The 24,115-nt window shown below is 38.7% G+C and overlaps 1 protein-coding gene across 2 annotated transcripts; it reads left to right on the forward strand.

The window, feature by feature from the left end:
- The first annotated feature begins 4,496 nt into the window (after window positions 1–4,496).
- LOC124287651 (oxygen-dependent coproporphyrinogen-III oxidase-like) lies at window positions 4,497–24,006 on the forward strand. 2 transcript variants are annotated; one of them, XM_046724154.1, is made up of 16 exons: window positions 4,497–4,611; window positions 9,662–9,761; window positions 11,106–11,169; window positions 12,111–12,194; window positions 12,683–12,733; window positions 14,145–14,219; window positions 15,074–15,192; window positions 15,863–15,929; window positions 17,478–17,600; window positions 18,555–18,666; window positions 19,336–19,347; window positions 19,659–19,726; window positions 20,279–20,358; window positions 20,665–20,712; window positions 21,678–21,759; window positions 22,833–24,005. In XM_046724154.1, the coding sequence occupies exons 2-16, from the start codon at window positions 9,670–9,672 to the stop codon at window positions 22,917–22,919; spliced, it is 1,164 nt and encodes a 387-aa protein (XP_046580110.1). In that variant the 5' UTR covers window positions 4,497–4,611; window positions 9,662–9,669; the 3' UTR covers window positions 22,920–24,005. The 2 variants fall into 2 exon arrangements, with proteins under 2 accessions (XP_046580110.1, XP_046580111.1); XM_046724155.1 differs by lacking the exon at window positions 4,497–4,611 and adding an exon at window positions 4,629–4,703 and having other exon boundaries at window positions 22,833–24,006.
- The last annotated feature ends 109 nt before the right edge of the window (window positions 24,007–24,115 follow it).

The raw sequence follows: 24,115 nt of genomic DNA on the forward strand, positions 1-24,115 counted from the left end.
CGCCGACTCCACACACCTCTTCGTCCAAGCCGGCGCAGCGGTTCCAGGACAGCAACCTAGCTCTTGGTCATCCCTTCTTCAGTTATCAGTCAGCTCCCAAGTTGTGCCAAATAAATGTTTATTAATAAAACAACTGTTGTGTTAAATTGCTCGTTGTGTTGTGTTTGCACAAAATTGGAGATAAATGTATCGCTGTCCTTCTGATATTCCCCCGAACGGAAGCTCTACCCATTTTAGGTACAATGTGTATGTTACAGAATATTAGGGAATAGTCTTAATACTTTTCAACTTTGACCAGGATTCTTCGAACTTGTAACAGTCGCTTGAGAAGATCAAAAGAGAAAGGGGTAGTGCGCGATGTACTAGCGACGCAAGTGCTTCTCCATCACACATATAGTTGTATAGATACCCAGTGATTAGTGATAGCGTTGAAGCAACTTATTAAAATTTACGACATACACTATCAACTGCAGTAGTACTGCCACACCCAGCATCGTATTTATAGCTCTCTTACATAAGGTAAAATATCACAGGTTTGTCATGGTAACGATAATTTGACATACTATTTATTGTCTTACTCTTTAATCAGCGATTAGAATTTAAATCAGTTTTGAGGTCAGCATGTTAAGAGAAAAGCAGTTGTAAAACGAAAAGTATTGTGATCGAATCTATTGGCCTTTGTAAAAGCAAGTTTCAAGCCACCTACATAAAAACCTGTTTTCATGATAAATATCTGCTAATCCGTGGCATGATTCCGACCATATCATGAGCATGTGTTTGTGAATCATAATCAAATAGTTATGTTACAAGGCGTCCATGCCGCGTCAACAACACATGCAAACGCGCGAGAATTGCAATATGGGCCCCTGCACCAATGATTCTCCGTGACCTGGAGACACATGTGATTGAGCGTATGTAGGGACGTAGTCTGTCATACAGACCCTGAAGCAAATATATCCAAGCCCACGCAAGTCTAGAAAAATTTGGCAAGTGTAGATTTCCACAGCTTCAGGAGAATGTCTCAGGGCTCCTTTTTATTATATTTTTCCTTTTTACTATGAACTTTTTTTCTGTAAAATATGTTCATTTCAGAGACTAGTTGTTAGTCTAGTAAGGTCGGGTAGAAGACAAAAGACAAAATGAATACTCGTGCTGTTATACTTTTGAATTATATGTAAGGATATAGAAATTTAGGCTAAGATATTTGAATCATATTTACAATTAAAATACCCAAACAATGGTCTATTGTCCAAAATATTTGGTTTTCCACATATTTTCCCAGAGTGTCTCACAGTCACAGAACTATATTATTTCCCCTTCCGCCCTGCCCTTACTGTAGTGCTAACGCCTTACATCTGCGAACGCTTAATTCGCAAGTGGTGAGGCAATACGCTGATGAGGGGAAGGGTCCTGTACTATGTTTGTGAAATATCCATGATGCCTTGCATGAAGTTGTTAGGTTTTTATTGTGTGTTTTTTTTCCCTTTTTTTTCTTTTTTTAATGATCTAAGCAAGTCTAGCTATGTATGGCGTTAAGTCACTGCTTAAAGAAAGGCTTCATTACAATTAATTTTATTTTGTAAATATTAGTATTTCACTGACTCAGTCATATTGCAAAACACATGGCAACCTATGCTTCATTGTGACTATGATTAAGGCATCATTGTAAAACACAAGGGTTATTTCCTTTGCGTTAACTGACAGGTTTCGATGTCAAATATTTGGAACTCCGGCCAAAGGTGATGTCATGCTGTCTGGAAATATGGCATTTATGTAATGCTTTGGTTGCAATTAATGATAAGTAATTGTTAAATGTACATATGATGTTTTTAAAGGATAATCTCAGCTGACTCAGATGCTTTGCAGATGTTTTACCCCATTCGTTCCATACCCGTAAAAATAATTTTCCATATATGTCTGTAAGGAAATACTGTAAAGAAATACTGTTAGTCTGTGAATCTTCCAATTTACTTGGTCTTAATATCCATTGAACATCTGCACACTGATACTTTAAAACTGGTATATGAATAATAATTGTTTGCAATTTTTATCAAATTTAGTTTTCCATTTATTTAGCAATTTTCAGTTTCTATGTCCTGGAAATTCTGTACGAAGGTACATTTAACAGTTTGACTCAATAACAGTAACACATACAGACAATAAGTTTTGGCACTTTGATAGATTAATAAGTAAACATTTATTCTATGATATCGGGATGCCAAAATGATTACCATAATTATGTAATGTATAACAAATCAGAGAGCAAAAAGCGAAAATGAAAACGCATGAGTAACAAATGCTGTGAGGTGGTAAACTTCCAGTAATTATCGAAACTGCGTAGTTACCTAAGCTTATGAACTAATTGTAATCACAAGAATTTTCTATAATCTACCCTAGAACTGGAATCAAAATAGGTGTACACTTATGTATATTCCGTCGGGGAACTTACATTTTAGAAAACGTCCGTATGGGATAATATCTAGATTCCGAATAAAAGAGAGGTTATACCAAGTACGTATATGCATGTTTACACATTTACAACAGTAATTTACACCGGGAATCATTAATACATTGTAATCATCATTTTCAAAAGAATAGATAATAAAATTTGTGCACCTATGATCAGTCTGATAACTTATACAGGTGTGCACTAAAATTAGGGACCTACCGGTTCATGTCTGTGTGAACACACCTGTCTGTGTTTTATTGCAATAAGCAGTCTCTCCTTGCATGTTATATATAAGAAGTGTACCTAAGATCAGTTATTTAAAGTGTAATGTAATTTCCATTGCAAAAAGTATAAACTGTATTACCTACTGACCAGCTGCAGAAAGGCTTATCAGTACCCCACCGCCATCACCCCACCCTAGGCCTGCCACATCAAACACCCCTCCCTCTCACACACATGCACACACACACACACTCCCTAACATACATATCGCTCTAGCCCACAGACCCAATATTTGAACCTTTTAAACAGACATCATGTGTATGTCAAGAAAGGCAGGCACGTTATTAGCGGTGCTCAGTCATGGGTATCACTTCGCCATGTGTTTCTAATGACCTCCGTGCATTATGGCGTGGTCCGACGCGCTAACGAACCATATGTGAAAGTTACATGACAGAAGCATTGAAATACATGTTAAAATAGTGTAAATCTTGTAACATTATTTATCCATTACCAACCATTTACGCGTGTACTAAATATATGGCAAACCTAACCCTGGTCATACGAGATTTCAAAGGTATTAAAATGCATGTCCTACAATCACAGCATTTACATATGTTACACATGCTAGAAAACACATGAAAACAATGGCCTGATTTACACACCTTTGAAATACATGTAAATACAGAGTTGAGTGTACGTTAATTTAAACACACTTTTAAACGTGTGTAAATCTGACAGCCAGATGATACGTAGATTTCCAACGTTGTTCATATGGCCGCCGGATGAAACGTATATTGCCTAACGTTAGTAAATGTGGGCAATACAGTCATTTTGTGTGGTGCGCAGCAAGTCTAGATTTCCACAGCTTCACGAAATGATGACAGTTTCAGGGCTCCTTTTCATTATTTTTTTTTTTTTCACTTTGAGCTTTTTTTCTGTAAAATTATCATTTCAGAGACTAGTTGTTAGTCTAAGTTTTACGCGGCACTCAGCAATATTCCAGCAAATATGGCGGGCAGTCTGTAAATAATCGGGTCTGGACCAGACAATCCAGTGATCAACAGCATGAGCACGGGTAGGTAGTAGTAGTAGTAGTAGTAGTAGTAGTAGTAGTAGTAGTAGTAGTAGTAGTAGTAGTAGTAGTAGTTTGATGTAAACAAATATTGCACTTTTGGTTTAAGGTTTCAAAATATATAGTGAGGCTGTGGTCATAGTTAGCACCCTCAGAAAATACTTTTTTTTTCCAAAAAGAACTAAAACCTAGAACTGAAACCTAATGAATGTTAAACGAGAACAGCGATGAGCTTAAACTTCGACTCATTCTAAATAGAGTTTGCATATTCGTTGTTTCCTAGTCTGTCATACAGACCCTGAAGCAAATATATCCAAGAAAGCCCACACAAGTCTAGAAAATGTGGCAAGTCTAGATTTCCTCTCTGAAAATGAAGAAAGTCTCAGGGCTCCTTTTCATTATATATTTTTTTTATTTTACTATGAACTTTTTTCAGTAAAATATGTTCATTTCAGAGACTAGTTGTTAGTCTAGTTGTTTCCAAGAAAAGTCAGCATGTATTTCCAAAGTGCTTTGCGGTGTCACTGTTTACTTGTGTAGGTGATAAGATAGGGTTAGGATGTCACTTGGTTTTTTTCTGAAATCAGACTGTATTGGGTAACGAGATCCGTTAATAACTCGTTGCAACGTATTTCCTCATTGGTTTGATAATTTATTAACTAGGACCGGTATGTGCGTAACAAAGTGCTCCGAACCAGTCTAACGGGCAACGAATGTCAAGGTTACTAAATGACCCCAAGTTCAAGGTTGTGACACACGTGTAAGCAAACAAGTTCACAAACTGTGCTCAGTAGTATTACGTGCGATATCAAGCGTGCAGGAGACACTGATCCTCACCTGTACCGGATCAGCCGACAGCGCAACACGTGTAAGTATTCTAGTAGCATCATAACATTATTTGTCATTCGATCTGTGTCTCAAGTGAGCGACCGATAAGTGAACTGACCTAGTATATTACAGGTACGTGATAGTGAGATAGTGAGCTATCTGTGCAGTAAAATAATAGTAATACAACTTTCCTTCATTAAGTGTCCTAGATTTTGTCCCGAAGGCCTGCTCTGAAACCAGTGTAATACTACAATGCACAATGGCACAGTATACTGCGAGGAATATATTATACGAGATGCATTATTGAAGTAGGTGTAATTGCATATTCCGCACGTGATAATTCATATAAATAAACTCGTATTCCAGTCGAGGCCTACATCGAGCGAGCACACCTTGGTATAGTGCAAAATCGTCTAGTTATATGCTGGACTAAAACTGTGATAACCACAATTGCTAGTATGTAGCATGTCTAATTAGTGATTAAAGTTCTATATGTTGTATGGAAGTGTTTCAGACTTAAAGCAATAAGTCTGTGCCTCGTTTCAAACTGCAAACTTTTGGAAGGAAATCCTTTGCCTGCTCTGCCCCACTACTCTGGAACTCTCTCCCTATCACCATTAAATCAGCAGTTGACTTTAATTCCTTCAAACGACTACTCAAGACTCATCTGTTTTCACTGCATTATGAATATAGCTACTTGTCCCTCATTGTATATATGTATACTATCCACCCACTTTGTTAGCGCTTTGAGCATGGGCCTTGTGCATGGAAAAGGCGCATTATAAGTTCACATTTATTATTATTATGAAATTATGAACATTGTATAGATCTGTATATCATCAAATTTCTATCTATATGTCTGTTTCTCACAACACAGTATGGAAGTAATTGTAGTTTGTAGTACACGTAGTGACAGTGGTGGCAGTAGCTAGCACTTCCTGGCAGTAGTAGGGGCAGTTGTCACAGTAGTAGTATGTCAGCAGCTTTAAAGGTCACATGCAATCCAAACATCAAACATAATTAAAACACAATTATTACTTATTCAGGACATATAATGTACATTGCTCATTATGAAAAAACAAATAAACAAAATTATAAGGGTACAATCACAAATCAAAAGTGCAATATTTTGTACTTGGGTTTATTTCTCTTGAAACGAAGCACCCGGGATACCGAAGCCAGTCAGAGCGGGTGGGTGTGCACTTAAGTGTAACGAAGTTTTCATTGGTTGGTTCATTTGCCGATACACTCTTTGTGTGTGTATAGAGATGTTGGGTTTTGTAAATATATGCTCATTTGTTGTGTATAACATTTTGAAATCAACAGACACCATCGTTTGTCTGATGACAGAGGTTGTCACGGCCAGATCCAAAGTCCAAACTGATGATAGTCAGGATCCTGGTGGAGTCAGTCTGTCTAATGGCAGGATCATCTTCCATTCACTCTATCAAAGTATCTTGCACGAACTTGGAGGCACGGAAGTGCTGCAACACCTCCTCCCCATCTCTAGACATCACAGTCTAACATGTAGACTTCATGAGTCACAGGAGGTGGGGGAGCCCAGTGGTTAAAGTGTTCGCTTCTAATGCAGGGTTCGATCCACACATGGGTACAATGCTTGAAGCCCATTTTTTGTGTCCCCACCATGATATTGTTAGAATTTTGCTAAAAGCGGCATAAAAAATACTCGTTCACTTACTCTAAATGTGTTGCAAAACCGTACTTACTCGCTACCTTTCTCCAACATCAAACTTTTAAAATGGCTTCAGAGCAAACAAAATTTATCAACACAGCTTCAGTAGCCTAGTGTATAATGATAATGATAATAATTAATTTATATAGCCTAGTATCCATCTGACTAGTTGCTTACTGGATGCAGTAATCAGAATCTGAGTATTATTACCCCAGATAACCAAAGCTGCCTGTGAGGCGCTAGAACGTTAATAGTCACATGACTTATCCCAGCGGGTATCCATTTTCTGCTGGGTGAACAGAGGCAATTTTGAACAAACTCACTTGCCCAAGGTGAGACCACGTGTATCACATGTGCTTCGTTGTGGGGCAGGACTGAAGTCCTAGAAACTCTCAGGAGTCAAACTGCCAAACACGGTCACCCATCCAAGGACTGTCCACGCTCACATTGCATAATCTTCAACTGCTTCATGGCGTGAGGTCTACGCACAGGACCACATATATACAGTGTTAGGTGGGTGGAAGATAGTTGTTAGATCCTGTGGTTGCAGCGTATCAAAAGAGGTTAAATGATGATACTTGTTATTCTTGTAAGATGGGACTGATCTGATTGGCCGATCAGGCTTGGTTGATTGCTGGAATACTGCTAACAACAAATAAGCTTACATAGTAAGTAAACAAGATGTGATGCAGAACAGTTTAGTTTTACGCCGCTTTTAGCAACATTCCAGCAATATCACAGCAGGGGACACCAGAAATGGGCTTCACTCATTGTACCCATGTGGGGAATTGAACTCGGGTTTTCAGGGTGACTGTAGTATATAGGCGAAGCACATGGTAATGTTTACATTTGAGCAGTCCCGCGCCTTTCTGTGAGTGAACTATGTCACTGTGTGATGTCACTGATGTATGTGCATCACGCCCTCCTCACGTCAATAAATGATCTGCCGCCCTCACAGGTTCGTGTCATTTGCTCCTGCCCCAAATATACGACAGTGGCAGACAAACTCTTTAACCACTAAAGTGCTGTCGGAAATATAAAAAAAACGTTTTTAAGCTGTTACTCTGTATCCCTAAAATTTACACAATTGCAAATAGCATATGTCGAAATAACCCACATCAGCCTAAATGGGCGTTCAGTGGGATGCGTAATAGGATATCCAGAAAAGCATGTATACTCATAAAATCGGGCAAAACTTAGAAAAAATATGAATAGCTGCTGAAAACAATGGATCAGACAATGACCGATGACATGTGTCAACCAGGCAATTAGGTCACTCAGTCAAGTATGACGACGGACTGTCGACTCACCTGGCATGAAATGCACGTGCTGCCTACAGGCACAAGGGGTCATCTCAAAGATATTTATGCATTTTCATGTGTGTTGAATATGTCTCATCTATTGATTAACATCTTACACGTCTGTCTTTCATAAAGTTTATGTTGAGATATGTGAAAGAGTATGATACCCATAGAAAAGCCATTGTATTGAATGTTTCCAAATATGTAGGTGGCATGACCACCCGAAGATCGACAGGACTGGATATTATTTGTAAATTGTTATGACATGCTGTTTACTTCCCCAGTTTAATTCCCCTAAAGGATCGTCTTATCTTAGCGGATGTCTGTATCCCCAGCCCGACCCCAACCACCGTCTGCAACACCCGACCTGGGTTTGCTTTTGAGACAAAACCTCCTACCTATTTCTTTTTATTTTTAGTGATAGTGAGGCTCCATGTTAACTACATCTTTAATAGTTTCAGTATTAAAGTTACTATTTTTTAAGTCAGCTATCGTTTGTAATAAAGCTAAGTTTAATTTCAAAATGGGCATTTAAAAAGTGTCCTTTGTAATACAATATCATCGCACACTAATTAACATAAAGCCATGTTCTGTTCCAAATAAGTCGCTTTGGACTTAGAAAAAAACCACATTGCTCATTTCTGCACTAATCTCACCTCAGTAAAGTCCTCTTTTTACATTTCCTATCTCCCTACCACTGAGACTGTAGTTTAAAGGCTGAACTTAGTTTAACAGATATTTCTCACCTTCACATATCAACTACATAAAATGTAGATATGAATGCGAAAAAACAGTTGTTTTTCTATTTCCGACAGTACTTTAGGCTTCCCCACCGCCCTATGCAAAACAGAAGACCAATCACTAAACATATGATGGTGTATCACCAATCCAAACAGATTTTTAACCAGGCAGCTGTTTCAAGGACAAATTCTGATTCTGCTACAATGGACTGTGAACAGGTGGTCAGACATTGGACGGCCTATGTTTCACCAGCACAGATAACAGCAACAATGGCCAGCTGCATCCCTCATTCAGCATCCCACTGTGATAATAACAAACCATAATCATGATAATACCTCAAGCGTAGCCTTCGATAGGATGATTGTGAGATGAACAGAATGGAATTGTTATTGGCGCTTGCGAAATCAGAGCTTCTCATTTCATTACTTGGTGTATATTATTGTCATAAAAATGTTTTGCACAGAATATAAAATGTTATTTATAGAAATCACAGCAGAATTTCCCACATTTAGTTTTAATCATTTTAATTAAAATTGATACTTATATTCTGTTGACCCAAACTTTCATGAAGGTCTTACAAAAGTAAATGTTTTTCCGTTAGTTTTATCTAGCTAATCTTGTGACAATACCTGTCAAAAGAATGGCAGTAGTTTCAAACATTATTACTAGGGGTGACTATTGAAGGGGAAACAAATATTGCGATACGATTGTCTGTTCAGCATACTATTGCCATAGCGATAGTCTGTTGCGACCAACTATTGCAGTAATTTTTGCTCCTTGAAATGTCTCATTTGAAGTCATTTTCCAAATGAATGTATAGTTTATATGAAATAAAAGCAAATTGAAGTTGTTTCCGTCTCTTTTAATAACTGACAAGGAACTTGAAACCCAGATTGAGTTTGTAACAGGTAACAGGGGCAGATAACTCTAAATCAAAGTGAACGAATCTGGTACCTGTATTTTGTGCTGTGCATTTATCAACAGAAGTCAATTACTAAACTATCAATAGTCAAACATACTATCAATGCATCAATAGTTTTTCGTTTCTTCCATCCATTAACTGCTATCTGAGACTCAACAATTGCAATCCATCGACAGTTCGATGCATCTTTACAGCCCTAATTATTACTACTGGTTAGAGATTAGTTTTCACTGGGGACCAGTTATCACTATTGCCTTACTATAGAACACATGATCACCACCTTTCTTAAGCTTTCTTGTATATATTTAGAGCGAGAAAAATTAATCTGAAAATGGTGAGCGATCATGATTCTTATGAGGAAATAATAATAGTTGGGTTATAATATATGGATATGATATATTGTCTTACTTTATGTGTACATTTGTTGTGACAGAGTTCAACATGGCACGCGTAATGGCCCAGTGTCTCCGGACTGTCAAAAACCTGACAGTGGTGACAGTTGCCAGAATGTCTCCCCATGTCAAGAAACACAGGTGAGCAAACATTTTATCCTTGTGATGGTATAGCCATACCATTATATAGCAGGGCTCGCAGATACAGTGGCCAGTATCTGCATGTCAAGAAACACAGGTGATAAATGATATGCCGATGTGGATAGGAAACAATTTATGAAACGTAGCAGATACGCACGACAGCAATGGTGTACGGTCTTAGAATCATTTACAGACGTATTTATCTGAAAAAAGTATTGTTTTAATGATTTTGTACCTGTTTACACAAGAATACTAATGTTGTGGTGTATATATGAAACGAAACACAAGATTACTGATCCCCCATTAAATTTCTTGTGATGGTATATTCAGTACCCTAAATGTACTCTTAAGATTTTCCAGTACTCCCATATTGACAAACATAAGCAGTAAATACTCCTGATGATGAAAAATTATCTGGAGCCCTGTATATAGTCATGTGATTCAACAATGGAAATGATTATTTATGTGAAATATGTATTGAAAGTAACTTTTATGCTAAATTAGTAAATTTTGATGATCGTTATACTAACTTCTGGCTCAATATTTTGAATATTGATGTTTCTGGCAGTCTAGATCAAGTGAAGTGTATTTAAACTTTAGTTTGCAGAAATGTGAAGTATGAACAATGAAATAAGATATATTTAAGGTTTATTTGGAAAATAGTTTCTAGTAATAGTAATTTTGGATGAAAAGAACTGACTGACTGAGTTTGGTTTTATGCCGCTTTTAGCAATATTCCAGCAATATCACGGCTGGGGACGACAGAAATGGGCTTCACTCATTGTACCCATGTGGGGATTCGAACCCAGGTCTTCGGTGTGACGAGCCAACGCTTTAACCACTAGACTACCCCACCGCCCCGGATGAAAAGAAAGTTCGCTTGATAGGCATTTAGAAGTTGGGAGGCATCATAACAACGTATGGCATGGATTTACAAATGTTTCTGGACTACTTCTTGCCCCTTCATCAGGTGAATGACAGAATACCGGTATGACTTACAAGCAAAATGTATAGTACGTACAGGAGGCCAGTGAGGTGGAATTAAAGATTGAGATGTACAGAGATCAAGGAGATTAAGTCGTATGTTTATGCAATAGATTGGTATTGAGATATTATAGAAAAGAAAGTCTTGATGTTAAACATCAGTGCTGGTCTGACTTTGAAATGCTGCTCGACATCGCCAGTATTGGTTGAAACAGTTTGAGATATTGTACCCGGGGGTAGTTTGACCCCTCATTCAGGGTATTGATGGAGACCATACAGAGAAACTTGATACAGCTGATACGATCAGTCAGTGGATGGACTTCTTGTGTTTGATTCTAAGAGGTCTGTTACATGTTTCAGAATGAGCTTTGTGAGTTTTGTGGTGGGTGGAACGGCCTACTACCAGCTGAGAGGCACCACTACGGTAAGATAAGAGTGAAGGAGTGAATTGTGTTATATGCCGCCTTCAGCAGTATTCCAGCAATATCACGGCAGAGAACACCAGAATGGTCTTCTCATGTTTTATCCCTGTAAAGAAGCCAACTCGGCCTTGACTGACTGACTGACTGACTGAGTTTAGTTTTACACCGCTTTTAGCAATATTCCAGCAACATCATGGCGGGGGACACCAGAATGGTCTTCTCACGTTTTATCCCTGTAAAGAAGCCAACTCGGCCTTGACTGACTGACTGACTGACTGAGTTTATTTTTACACCGCTTTTAGCAATATTCCAGCAACATCACGGCGGGGGACACCAGAAATGGGCTTCACACATTGTGCCCATGTGGGGATTCGAACCCGGGTCTTCAGCGTGACGAGCCAACGCTTTAACCATTAGGCTACCCCACGGCCCCACTCGGCCTTGAACCCCCAGCCCATTTGGAAATGGGTGCCAGTGGGTCTGTGTGCCCAGTTCACGAAGGCGATGATAGGACTTAAGTGTAGGCTATAGTTGGAAATGGGTGCCAGTGGGTCTGTGTGCCCAGTTATCATTGTACAAAACCCCTGAAATGTCGATGGATGGGTCTTATATTTGAAAAATGTGAGGGCAGTCTTAGCTGTAAATAGTTTCTAGATTTTGGGCCTGCCCCACACTAAAACATGTTACATGTTGGGACTGTTCAAAAGATGCTTCTCATCCAGTAGTGAATGGGTACCCAGTAGGATGAGATGACAAGGTGACTATGAACATGACATGAATGAAACTCAAGGGAAATCAGGCCCTTTGATACTAATGGTCATGTAGCACTGTGGGCATACCTCAAAGGTTTCATCATCATCATCATCATCATCATCATCATCATCATCATCATCATCATCACTTGTAAGGCTTTCCCATTTTATATCTTCTGTTGATATTACAGGCTTATGCCAAGTCTCTGGACGGCAAGAGTCAGCGACAGATGTGGATGGCCGAACCGATCACAGAGATGGAAGATCTGCAGAAGGTGTGTGACCTTTATAGATCCCAATGGTTCACCCTGACCTTGTGGCTCAAAACAGGAGGAACTGTATGTCTTAGAAATGGCTTTGATTGGTCTGGGCTAGATTATACCCAGGACACCATATTCAGTCTGAATATTGTTTGTTTTATAAACGCCATACTTAGCAATGTTCCAGCTGTCTGTATATAATAAAGTTTGGACCAGACAATCCAGTGACTGACATCAGGTGCATCGATCTATGCAACTAGGGAAAGATGACACACATCAACCAAGTCAGCAGGTCTGACCACCCATAGTCGTCTCCTATGACATGCATGGTTGCTGAAGACCAATTCTAACCCGGATCTTCAATTCTACCTGAAATGTTGCTGTCTTCAGTATTAAACAGCATTCACCTTCCTCCACAGACAACTAAAGTCATGAGCTGCCAGTCCTCACAAAGTTCCACTGTAAAAGAGTCATGTATGTTGAATGAACTGTTCTATTTGCAGAATTCCGATGACATGAAAAGCAGGATGGAGATGATGATTATGAGAATACAGGTACAGATAAACTTTTTTCAGATGTGTTTCAGATGTTTTTGTTTTTCAAATCTGTAATGACACACAGGAATTTGCATATACTGTCAAACTTTTGTCAAATCCCCAAAAGAAGAGTTAACTACATATGAGGTGAGCTCCAGCTCTGATCCACTATTTTGTACCAGAAATGATATATCAAGTACTTATTTATTAAAGAGAACTTCAAAACAGGACATAAATAAATGTAACTAGACATATGACATTTACAATGAGAAAAAGGTACCTGGTATTGCCACAAACAAGAACAAGGTCTATAGATGAAGTTAGATAGATATTAATTATCCCCCGCCGCGCATTTAGCACGAAGCAGGGGATATTGTATTAGGCTCTGTCTGTCTGTCTGTATGTACGTCTGTACGTACGAATTGGAATATCTTAAGAACCGTTGACTGGATTCTTTTCATATTTGGTACCTAAGTTCATCAGAGTAAAAGAAAGGTCCCAGTCGGGTTTGGTGACCTTGACCTTCATTTCAAGGTCACAAGGGGACTTTAACGTTTTACCCTTGTCAGCGAGATATCTCCAGAACCGTTCACCGGATTTTCTTCATATTCAACCGCTTTTATCACTGTATTTTCTTCATATTCAACACCAAGATTTTATCTAGGCAAGGTGCAGGGCCCAGTCGATTTTGGTGACCTTCACCTAATTTTCAAGGTCATGGCGACACTTTGAAGATTTCAGCATGTTAAGCTGCAGGTTCATAGACTTTGTCCCTTGAATGTTTTTCAATAAGCAATTTCTTTATTACTATTTTGATATTTCATACACGAAGCTTGTTAAAAGTTTGATTCTTTGCATATTTGCTTGTGGCATGTTTTGGTTCATGTCTTTCTAATTACGACCTTTTCATTACGTTTTAAGTTTGAAAATTTGCGGCGGGGAAAAATTAGTGACAAGCTTGAATGTGACAAGTTGTATGTCTTTCTAATCCTTACACCCAAAACAAAAAATTAAAAGAACAAGTTGTACGGAAAATAACGAAACCTGCTTCAGTGCATGTGTACAGAGTATTGCATCAGTGCATGGTCTGTGGATGAACTTAGACTTATATTATTAAATCTGATTATTGTTATATTTGGTGGCACATTAGCCTCATATCTTTCTAATCCAAAATCAAAAAAGTGTAAGCTCACAATGGAACTACTTTCTTTCTCCAAGGTGTATGTAGCTCCAGTAAAGGGAGGTAATACGTATCACCACTACCCATATAAGGATGTATGAGATACAAATTAATACTCAGTCCTCTCCAGCATGATGTTTATGGTAGTTACAGTTTGTTATCAAACACTCTCACCATGTAGTATGAAACCTCAAAAAATGTTGCAGTTGGATGCCATCAAATAATTTTGAACTGTCTCCTGACTTTTAGGGCGAAGTTTGCCGAGCTTTGGAGGAGGCAGATGGAGAGAAGAAATTCCAGGTGGATAGATGGAAGAGGAAAGAGGTTTGTAAGAATGATGGATGAATGAAATGATTAAGTTCAAGAAAATTTTGGTAGGTCCATATCTTAGCCTACAGGCATTCCGGCTTAGGTCCACAACAGCTTATTATGTCATAACATAGAATTTGATGAGTGAGTGAGTTGGGTTTAACAGTGTTCTAGTTGTATCACAGCATGTCAGCTTTGTTGGATCAAAGAATATAGTAGTACAGGTCTCGGACATGTATGATTTTGGTCAATCACGCATACCATGCTGACTGAGCATGGTTTTACGCCGTTTTTAGCAATATTCCAGCAATATCACGGCGGGGACACCAGAAATGGCTTCAAATATTTGAACCCTCAATCCTAGAAACAGAACTGGGGAAAAGGGATTTGAACCTTCAACTCTGCACTGCAAAGTTTTCGCCTTGGACGACCCATCTTTGTAGTTTTATTGTTCTTCAACAACAGGTTTTTAATTTCTAATTTTATTGATTTTTGATGTAATAATTACAATAATTCATTGTCAGGATATGGCTGAAATATTGTCGATGTAATAAATATTAGATCACTTGCTCACTGAATCAATCAATCAATCACTCTTGTAAAAGGTGATCAAACTGATTGTGTAGTCAGACCTAGTGACTTTGTTCATTACATGTCATTGTACTACAACATCTTGAAGTAATTTCATAACATCTATCACTGGAATGTGATGTTCAGATTCATATTTATGGGCTGTCAACAAATTCCAGGACTAGAGTGCTATGAAAAATAACAAATCGTAAGTATAATGACCTGAATGTGGTAGTATTTTCAGCCATCATAGAGTGACATTTTAACCTCTCTATGACCTTGACCTTTCTGTGATCCAGGGAGGCGGTGGCATCACTTGTGTCATGCAGGACGCCACAGTGTTTGAGAAGGCGGGCGTTAATATCTCTGTCGTCCATGGCAACCTGCCACCAGGTGCCGTCCAACAGATGAGATCAAGGTATTATTGTCTTGGCAAATAATTTTTATTTTGGGGCCTTTATGGAGGAGGATGCCTGCTGTTATTTGTCATGATTTTGTCAAATGGTTGACAGTGGAAGTTGCATCACATGTTTTCATGAATGAAAAGTGATGACATTAGGACTGTCCATAATTTATGGCTGGGGTTGTGATGATGATTTTGAATGGGTGAGGTTGTCAATCAGTTTGTTCTGGGGAGTCATCAATTTTATACACATGCACTAGGGAGTAGGTCAGTAATTGCAATTTTGTATATGGCATGGGGGGGGGGGGAAGCCTAAAGTACTGTCGGAAATAGAAAAAAACCCTGTTTTTTCGCATTCATTTCTACATTTTATGTAGTTGATATGTGAAGGTGTGAAATATCTGTTAAACTAAGTTCAGCCTATGGAATGTCATCCATAAAAATCATAATCATCAAGTGTTGAAATCTTTGTGATTGAGATAGCTGGAGGCATATGACTTTCAGTTTCAGAGCACATTTAATGGTAAAATCAAAATGTTCCTTGAAACATGTTTATGATGGGGATCAGGAAGTTGGGGTACATTCAGAAAATGTTAAGAATGATTCTGTTTCTGTTTAGCATGTGTTGTAAACAGCTGAATTTTGTTTTCATTGCTGTTGTTATTATTAGGATGTTTATTTCCAGGGGTAAGAAGCTTGAAGGAACCTCACTTCCATTTTTTGCTGCCGGTATTAGTGCAGTGATTCATCCTGTAAGTTGACAAGAAAACCTTTCCAAGTTAATGCGCAAGAATTAGTTTATGTGACATTTTCCATTTTTCAGTTGAACATCTTTAAGTGTTCAATGTAGATCTCTACTTTTTAACGATAAAAGGTTGAGATGATTTGCCATAGTATTATTCTAATGGAAAAATGCTGGACTTGCTATGTTGTGTGCTGCCTCAAATACAAAGTGGAATTCCTGATATCGTAAACCTTATTTTAGAGGGATGGTGAGGTGGCCTAGTGGTTAAAGTGTCACTCATCATGCAGAAGACCCAGGTTCGATTCCCCACATGGGTACAATGTGTGAAGACCATTTCTGGTGTTCCCCTGCTGTGATATTGCTGGAATATTGCCAAAGCACCGTAAACCTAAAAGCACAGTAAAACTAAACTCCCAAACTTTATTCGCAGTGACTTAGACATCAATCGAACACACACTTGATTTCATAAACAATATTTTTCATAAGGTTGGTTTTGTGTTACATTTCATAAGCACTACAAATAAGTTGATTGAATTTATCTCTTGTCATTCAATGTAAGAGGTTAAGAACCTGTTGGTCATATCAGTTTACACAATATGTCCAAGTCAAATAGTATGCGTGACCAGGTATGCTCATAAACTTAGGCGACAGTAAGTACAAACTCACTCACTCACTTCTAAAACATTACGTTCTCCTTTACTGTAAACGGACTTGATTTTTTTTTTTATTAATATTGGTTCAGAAATGTCATTGTATTTTTTATTTTACAATGTGAAAGATGTAATGGGTTAAGTGTATGAGGTGATGTGAAATGGGACTGAACATTATCTGCAAGACCATTGCACTTATATAGCAGCTGATGTGGGTTTGATACCGCTAGCCCACTGAGATACCATGCTGCGGTTTAACATGGGTACCCCACACAGACACAGTGTACTCGCTCTGAACCACACTCTTAAAAACAGCGTTAGAAAGACATATAGGTAGCTCACCCTAGTACTATATAAAAGGAACCAGTATGGCGCCGTTTAAGCACTATTCCAGCAATATCACGGCGGGGACACCTGAAACAGGGCTTCAGAAATTGTACCCATATAGGCCTATAGAGCGAACGCTTTAACCACCCTAGGCTACCCCACCGCCCCTATATAAAAGGAAAGGGATGTAACGACAAAACCACCCCCTCCTCAATCAAAGTTAGATTTCACCTCGTAAAATATTTTAAGGCCCTACCGAGGCCTACAACCTGCCCTTGTATAAGCACCTTATTTCTGAGCTCCAGGCTAGGTAACAACAAGTACCTATTTTTAACATTGTATGGCAGGACATTGCCGGGGACCAGACCACTGCTCTCAGGACAAACACACTTTCAACATTATTTCAGAAACAGCATTCAAAGTGTAAATGGTTCCAGAGTATACAGTCATGTACAGCAATACATTGGATGACCAAACATATGACCAAAGACAATAACATGAGCAAGGCTGGCTGTTGAAGTAATCCTGCTCACAAGACTGACGCTATTTATAGGTTGCTTTTCAACTTCATGTTTCAGAAAAATCCTCATATTCCCACAATCCACTTTAACTATCGCTACTTCGAGGTTGAAACCAAAGACGGCAAACAGTGGTGGTATGGTGGCGGAACCGATCTCACACCCAACTTCCTGGTAGAAGAGGTTGGTGATTGAGGCGTCTTGCTCTGAGCCAAAACCATTGACTCTGACTAGCCGTTTGGAGAAAATATTGACACAAGCCCAGACATAACCTTTAATATAATCTCTTAAATGGTACATCATTTAGGGATGTGTTTGCATAAATCTCAAGTTAAACATAGGTTTGAAATATAACTTTTGTGTATTCATAGGTTTGAAATATTTTGTAATAATAGAGATTCTGAACTATTGTATTATTCCATGGAATGTTTACACACTTGAAATTAGCGTTAATTTACAGATATTCAGTTGATTTATAATTTATCGTGCAATGAATGCCAAATGTGGCCCAAAATGTATTATTGCTTGTCTGTTTTCTGATGTTTTGTCCTTGCATATATATATACATGTGTGTGTGTGTCCCTGTATATATCCCTAATACATATATATATATATATATATATATACTAGTATTAGCTGATGGGCACAAGTGGCTTGGTCATCTCAGGTCAAGCAATTTGATGTGCAGAGTTGTCTCCCTTGCCCAATGCCATGTTTTGCCTTCATAATGATTCTGTTTGTCTTACTGCTCCTCTGTGTTTTTTTCACTAAAATGGCAGATGTATTTCTAACTTGATGGTTTGAATAATCAAATTAGCCCAGTTTATGTTTTTATGTCTGTCAGCTACATACATGTACCATTACTCATGGGATTCGATCGACTGAGTGGTGAACGTCTGAGACTGCGTCAGTCCTGGCTGTCCTCCCAAATCAAGCTGATACCTTTCTTGTTCGTTTGTCTGTTATACGTTGATATAACTGGAATATTGTTCAAAGTGGCGAACCCAACTTTCAAAGACCAGCTTCCATTCTTGCCTTCCTTACACATGAAACAGATACATTTGATACTTTTCTGGTTCATTTGTCTGTTTGTTATATGTCCTCCATCCTCTCATTCCATCGTTCATTCTGTGTCAGGATGTGAAAAACTTTCATCAGACGTTGAAGTCCGCCTGCGACAAACACAACAAGTCATTCTACCCTCGCTTCAAGAAATGGTGCGACGACTACTTTGTCATCAAACACAGAGGTCAGACTAACAGCTCTAATGCAGAAAATATCCTTTTCCCATATTCCATACCAATGAAGATCTGGGTTAGAATTGGTCTTCAGTAACCCATGCTTGTCATAAGAGGCGACTAACAGGATCGTGTGGTCAGGGTCGCTGACTTGGTTGACACATGTCATCGTATCGCATTTGCGTAGATTGATGCTTATGCTGTTGAACACTGGATTGTCTGGTCCAGACTCGATTATTTACAGACCGCTGCCATATAGCTGGAGTATTGCTGAGTGCAGCATAAAACTAAACTCACTCACTCACTCTAATTAACACCTGTCTTGTGCGCCATGTAGGGCCCTTATCACACCTTGATCTATGTCAGAGATACAAACATATACATATATTTTAGAGACCTGCAATGGGCTGTGACAGTCGTAAGTCTATGTTAAATAATGAGAGTTACAACCACCAGTTCGCCATGATAGCTTTCAGGAACTGACTGTAGATTCTGTTTTTGGCTGGAGATGGCCTGATTCAGGTATCATGTAAATATCATCCATGAAATTATATATATGTTCGATATCGTTCCACGTAGTTCTATACGGAAGTGAGTTATTTTCTGTATTACTTCTATATGCAGAACTGACACAGCTACAAAATGTTCAAAATATCCATGATATCCATCGTGTTATTCAGGTGAATGTCGAGGTGTCGGAGGTATAGTTTTCATGTGTTATTCAGGTGAATGTCGAGGTGTCGGATGTATATTTTTCATGTGTTATTCAGGTGAATGTCGAGGTGTTGGAGGTATATTTTTCATGTGTTATTCAGGTGAATGTCGAGGTGTCGGAGGTATATTTTTCATGTGTTATTCAGGTGAATGTCGAGGTGTCGGAGGTATATTTTTCATGATGTTATTCAGGTGAATGAACCTAGGTGAATGTCGAGGTGTTGGAGGTATATTTTTCATGAATGTCGAGGTGTCGGAGGCATGTGTTTTCAAGTTTGTTAATGTCGAGGTGTCGGAGGTATATTTTTTGATGATGTGGATGAACCTACTCATGAGGAGGCTTACAAGTTTGTTACAGTAAGTATAAAATATACATTTAATATTGTGAAGTATTGATGGAAGCACATTTGACTAATTATCATGAAATCACATCTGAAGCTTCATTTCAAAATAGACCTGTGAAGGTCCGGGTTAGGTACGGATCTTCAGTAACCCATTCTTGTCGTAAGAGGCGACTCGCTGACTTGGTTGAAACATGTCAGCGGTTCCCCCAATTGTGCAGATCGATGCTCATGCTGTTGATCACTTGATTGTTCAGTCCAAACTCGATTATTTACAGACTGCCGCCGTATAGCTGGAATATTGCTGAGTGCAGTGTAAAACTAAACTCACTCACTCACTCATTTCAAAATAACAAGACGTAACAACGCAGAAAGTCAAGTGAGCTTATGTTGTGGCCTGTTTGTCCATTACGTGTTGTCCTCTGTCAGTTGTACACTTCATCTCCTCAGAAAGCTCTGTACCAGTGGGGTAGTGAGGGAGCCTGCTAATATGGAAATGTGATGTTTATTTCCTAAATATTGTATGAAAGTTTAAATGAATCTGAGGTTTTAACCTTTATGTCTCCAGTCCTGTGATGAAGCTGTGGTGCCGTCGTATATGCCAATTGTTTGGAAACACAGAAATGAAGGCTACAGTTACGATGAAAGGTAATTTGATAGTTTGATAATTCATTATTTCTAAATTTGTGTATTTTTAGGGACATTAGATTGTATACATTTAAGCTGGTATCACAGTTAATTTCTAATACATGTATATGGCATATTTTATAGACTATAGAGTAAGATTGATGTTGTTTTGATTTTGCAGGTGATTGGATAAATGTTTGTTAAAATCTTAAACAATAAACATTTTTTTGTAGATAATTTATTTATCAGCACAAATGAACAGAAACTGCGATAGCAAAGTTAATTTTTGTAATGAATATTAAAAAAGTGACACTTTCAAAATTTCAGAAAATGGCAGTTACTGAGGCGAGGCCGATGTGTTGAGTTTAACTTGATCTACTATCCAAAGGGTTCCGACTAGCACCTTTACCTGGCAGGTAGATGGAATTTACCTGTCGGTATCCCTCACCTGGGATGGTGTGTCGTTACCTGGAACTACGGTATACCCTCGTACTTCGGTCCTGACGATAAGGGATGTGCGAGAGGTACCGTGTCAGTACCCCGAGGGCCCTTTGGACCTTTACCGTAGTTCCTCCAGCAACCACAAGACGATGATCTTCGTTCCACAGTTTTATTAACACTGCGTTGCTGGTCCAACCCACTCTATTTGTCACATAATTAGAAGACTTCAGCTTGGAAGCTTCAGTCTCAGTCGAAATGCTGGTGCTTTGAGTTTGTTTCTTAGTACGAAAGTTAGTGACAATCAGAATAGAGCTGATGCGCCCTAGACCCCAGGCTTGGGGTTCCTAGGAGCACACTCGTTCTCGGCTTCAAGTCTCGCACCACTCTCTCGTCTCTGAGCTTTGCTCCAGCTTAAACCTGGGTTCCTACGCCACAGCCAACACCCTTTTTTCATTTTTTCTATTGGTCAATAACCCATAACCTGACTATCTATTACTCTCCCCCACCTATATTTCGTACCCCCACTACCATATTTGCAAGACCGTGAGGTGTATTCCAGGAATATCAGCGTTTCTCTCCCCTAACCATATATGACTCGTATAGTACCAAGATCTGGTAGCAAGGTCCCGGACACGCCGCTCAATCTTGATAGTGTAACAATTTTTCCCTACCTAAGCTATGAGTCACCTTGCCCCCCATCAGCTTTAACGACCTACTTTCATGTTTATTACCTCCGCTACTGACTTCCTACCTTACAACGTTATTAATCACTTCACATCTTAAATATATTATTAAATCCTCTCATAATTTGTATCTTATCACCTCTTAATCACTGTTATTAATAATGTCAATTGTATATCTATTATTGCAGCAAGTACCATAATCTTATGCCTATAATACTACGATCGTGGCACCAAGTTTGGCCTGTACACGCCTGGCGCCAGATTCGAGAGCATCCTCATGTCTCTGCCCCTGAATGCTGTGAGTTCCTACTTCAATGTGTGGTACTTTTTGTTTAGATTGACATATTTGGAACAGTCTGTCAATAAGAACCCGTGAAGATCCAGGTTAGAATTTGTCTTCAGCAACCCATGCTTGTCGATAGAGTCCACTATTGGGATTGGGTGGTCAGGCTTGCTGACTTGGTTGACACATGTCATCATACCCCAATTATGTAGATCAGTGCTCATGCTGTCGATCACTGGATTGTGTGGTCCAGATTCAATTATTTACAGACCGCAGCCATATAGCTGGAATATTGCTGAGTGCGGCGTTAAACAACAAACCAAGCAACCAACCATCAGTAAGAATAATCATTTAATGTCAAGCTCAAAAACATACCCTATGTAGAACCAACATACTTAACATTTGCTCTGAGTTTGAATGCCATAGTGCTCTGACACTGATGATCAATGACTGGGTTTGAATCCCAGAGTTCCCCTAATTATATTTCTCGGTTTGTCATAACCGTACCCATGCTTGTGGGTTTCACAAAACAGTAAACACCTAAGATCTCTGCGCTTTTGTCCCAAATCAAGTGGATGGCATCATATCACTGAAATACAGATGAAAGCAGCATTAAACCAAACTTACTCACTCACTCATCGATGCTCATGCTGTTGATCACTGGATTGTCTGGTCCAGTGAGTGAGTTTAGTTTTACGGCGCACACAGCAATATTCCAGCTATATGGTAGCGGTCTGTAAATAATCAAGTCTGGACCAGACAATCCAATGATCAACAGCATGAGCATCGATCTGCGCAATTGGGAACCAATGACATGTGTCAACCAAGCCAGCGAGCCTGACCACCCGATCCCGTTGTCTGGTCCAGACTTGAATGCAGCCATATAGCTTACAGGGAGGTGTAATATTGCTAAAGCGAGTGATGCGTTAAACAACATGTGAAGCCCATTTCTGGTCAAACCAAACCATTCAATCACCAAACTCAGTCAGTCACTCTTATCTTACAGGGGTGGAATATTGCTAAAAGCGGTGTAAAATTCACTTTCATTCACTCACTCGATCACTCACTCACTCACTGTTGTCTTACAGAGGTGGGAGTATTGTCATACTCCATCTCCAGGGTCCCGGGAACAACAGCTGATGGACGTACTCAAGAACCCCCGTGACTGGGTGTGATCATGGACACATCTAGTTGACCATACCATTAATGGATAAAAACAGCTGAATGAATGAACAGATAAACGTAGAGACACATTTATCATAATATTCATCAATATTTGAACGTGTATTTATAAATGTCTAACAACTAGGTCAAAATAATAGGATTGGTTTGGATATGAGACAGTATGAAGCATGGAAAATTGTCTTTCATTTCACTTGCATTCCCATCATTAAATATTTACATCTGTAACTATTCATCAGTAAACTAGTTAAAATAATGAAACAAAATAAATAGTTGCTCTGATCCAATAAGGGATTACAAACTTTATGCTGAAGTCAGCAATATTATGGTTTTATTCAGGGATCGATTGGACACAAAATCCAGTGTCATATATGCTCTTAAGATTTAACTACTACAGAGAACATGGGCTTTGATGCAGAAAGAATGTATGAATGCTGTTCTCTTTTTTTGATACCAGTTTTACAATTATTTTCTGTACCTAATCATTTTAAAACTTGAATGCACTGACAAGAGTTGCGGAGTCCTCTAGTATTAGCACTTGTCATTTCACTGATGTTGTTTTAGAAATTCATTTCTGAAGTGAAAAATTCCCATACATCAAAATAATACATATCAAAATCATAATAACATCAATATAATAATTGTTTTTCATATACTACTCAAAAGATTTAAAGGAAACCTGATTACATGACACCACCCATGACAGATCAAATATACTGAGGGAAAAAAATAAGGGATCAAATGAAAGTACAAGTGTTACCTAATTTTTTTCCAGGTTTCTTCACAAGCTATGCGATACAATGCTCGTGAAGAAACCTTGGAAAAATATAATGGAACACTTTTCCCTTATTTTCTTTCACTCAGTATATGAACACATGCAAAATCGCATGTTCTCAGTAACTTCTGTTGAGTTGCTGGGTTTACAACTGATCACAAGCCAATGTTAGTTTCATGGGATAAAGATGTTTATGATAGCAGGCAGTAGTGTTGGGAATTGGTCCAAATCTCATAATTGATGATTGGTTCATTACTACCGATCAATCATCGAAAATAATTGGTTAGTGTCATTAATGAAATTTGTTAATGCACATAAAAATAAGGAAAAAACGTAGTTCTTTTAGGGGTTTTTGGCAAAATTTCACATCTTTAAAGGATGACTAGTATGTTGGGAACATAATTTCTTGGAATC

The sequence above is a fragment of the Haliotis rubra genome, unplaced genomic scaffold (genome assembly GCF_003918875.1).
Source record: "Haliotis rubra isolate DU_JTF1 unplaced genomic scaffold, ASM391887v1 Scf403, whole genome shotgun sequence".
Classification (NCBI taxonomy): Eukaryota; Metazoa; Mollusca; class Gastropoda; order Lepetellida; family Haliotidae; genus Haliotis; species Haliotis rubra.

Coding starts and splice junctions, on each gene's coding strand:
- LOC124287651 (XM_046724154.1), top strand. CDS start 9,670: ATGGCACGCGTAATGGCCCAGTGTCTCCGGACTGTCAAAAACCTGACA. Junction 17,601..18,554: donor CCAACTTCCTGGTAGAAGAG/GTTGGTGATTGA, acceptor ATTCTGTGTCAG/GATGTGAAAAACTTTCATCA. Junction 21,760..22,832: donor TGTCTCTGCCCCTGAATGCT/GTGAGTTCCTAC, acceptor GTTGTCTTACAG/AGGTGGGAGTATTGTCATAC.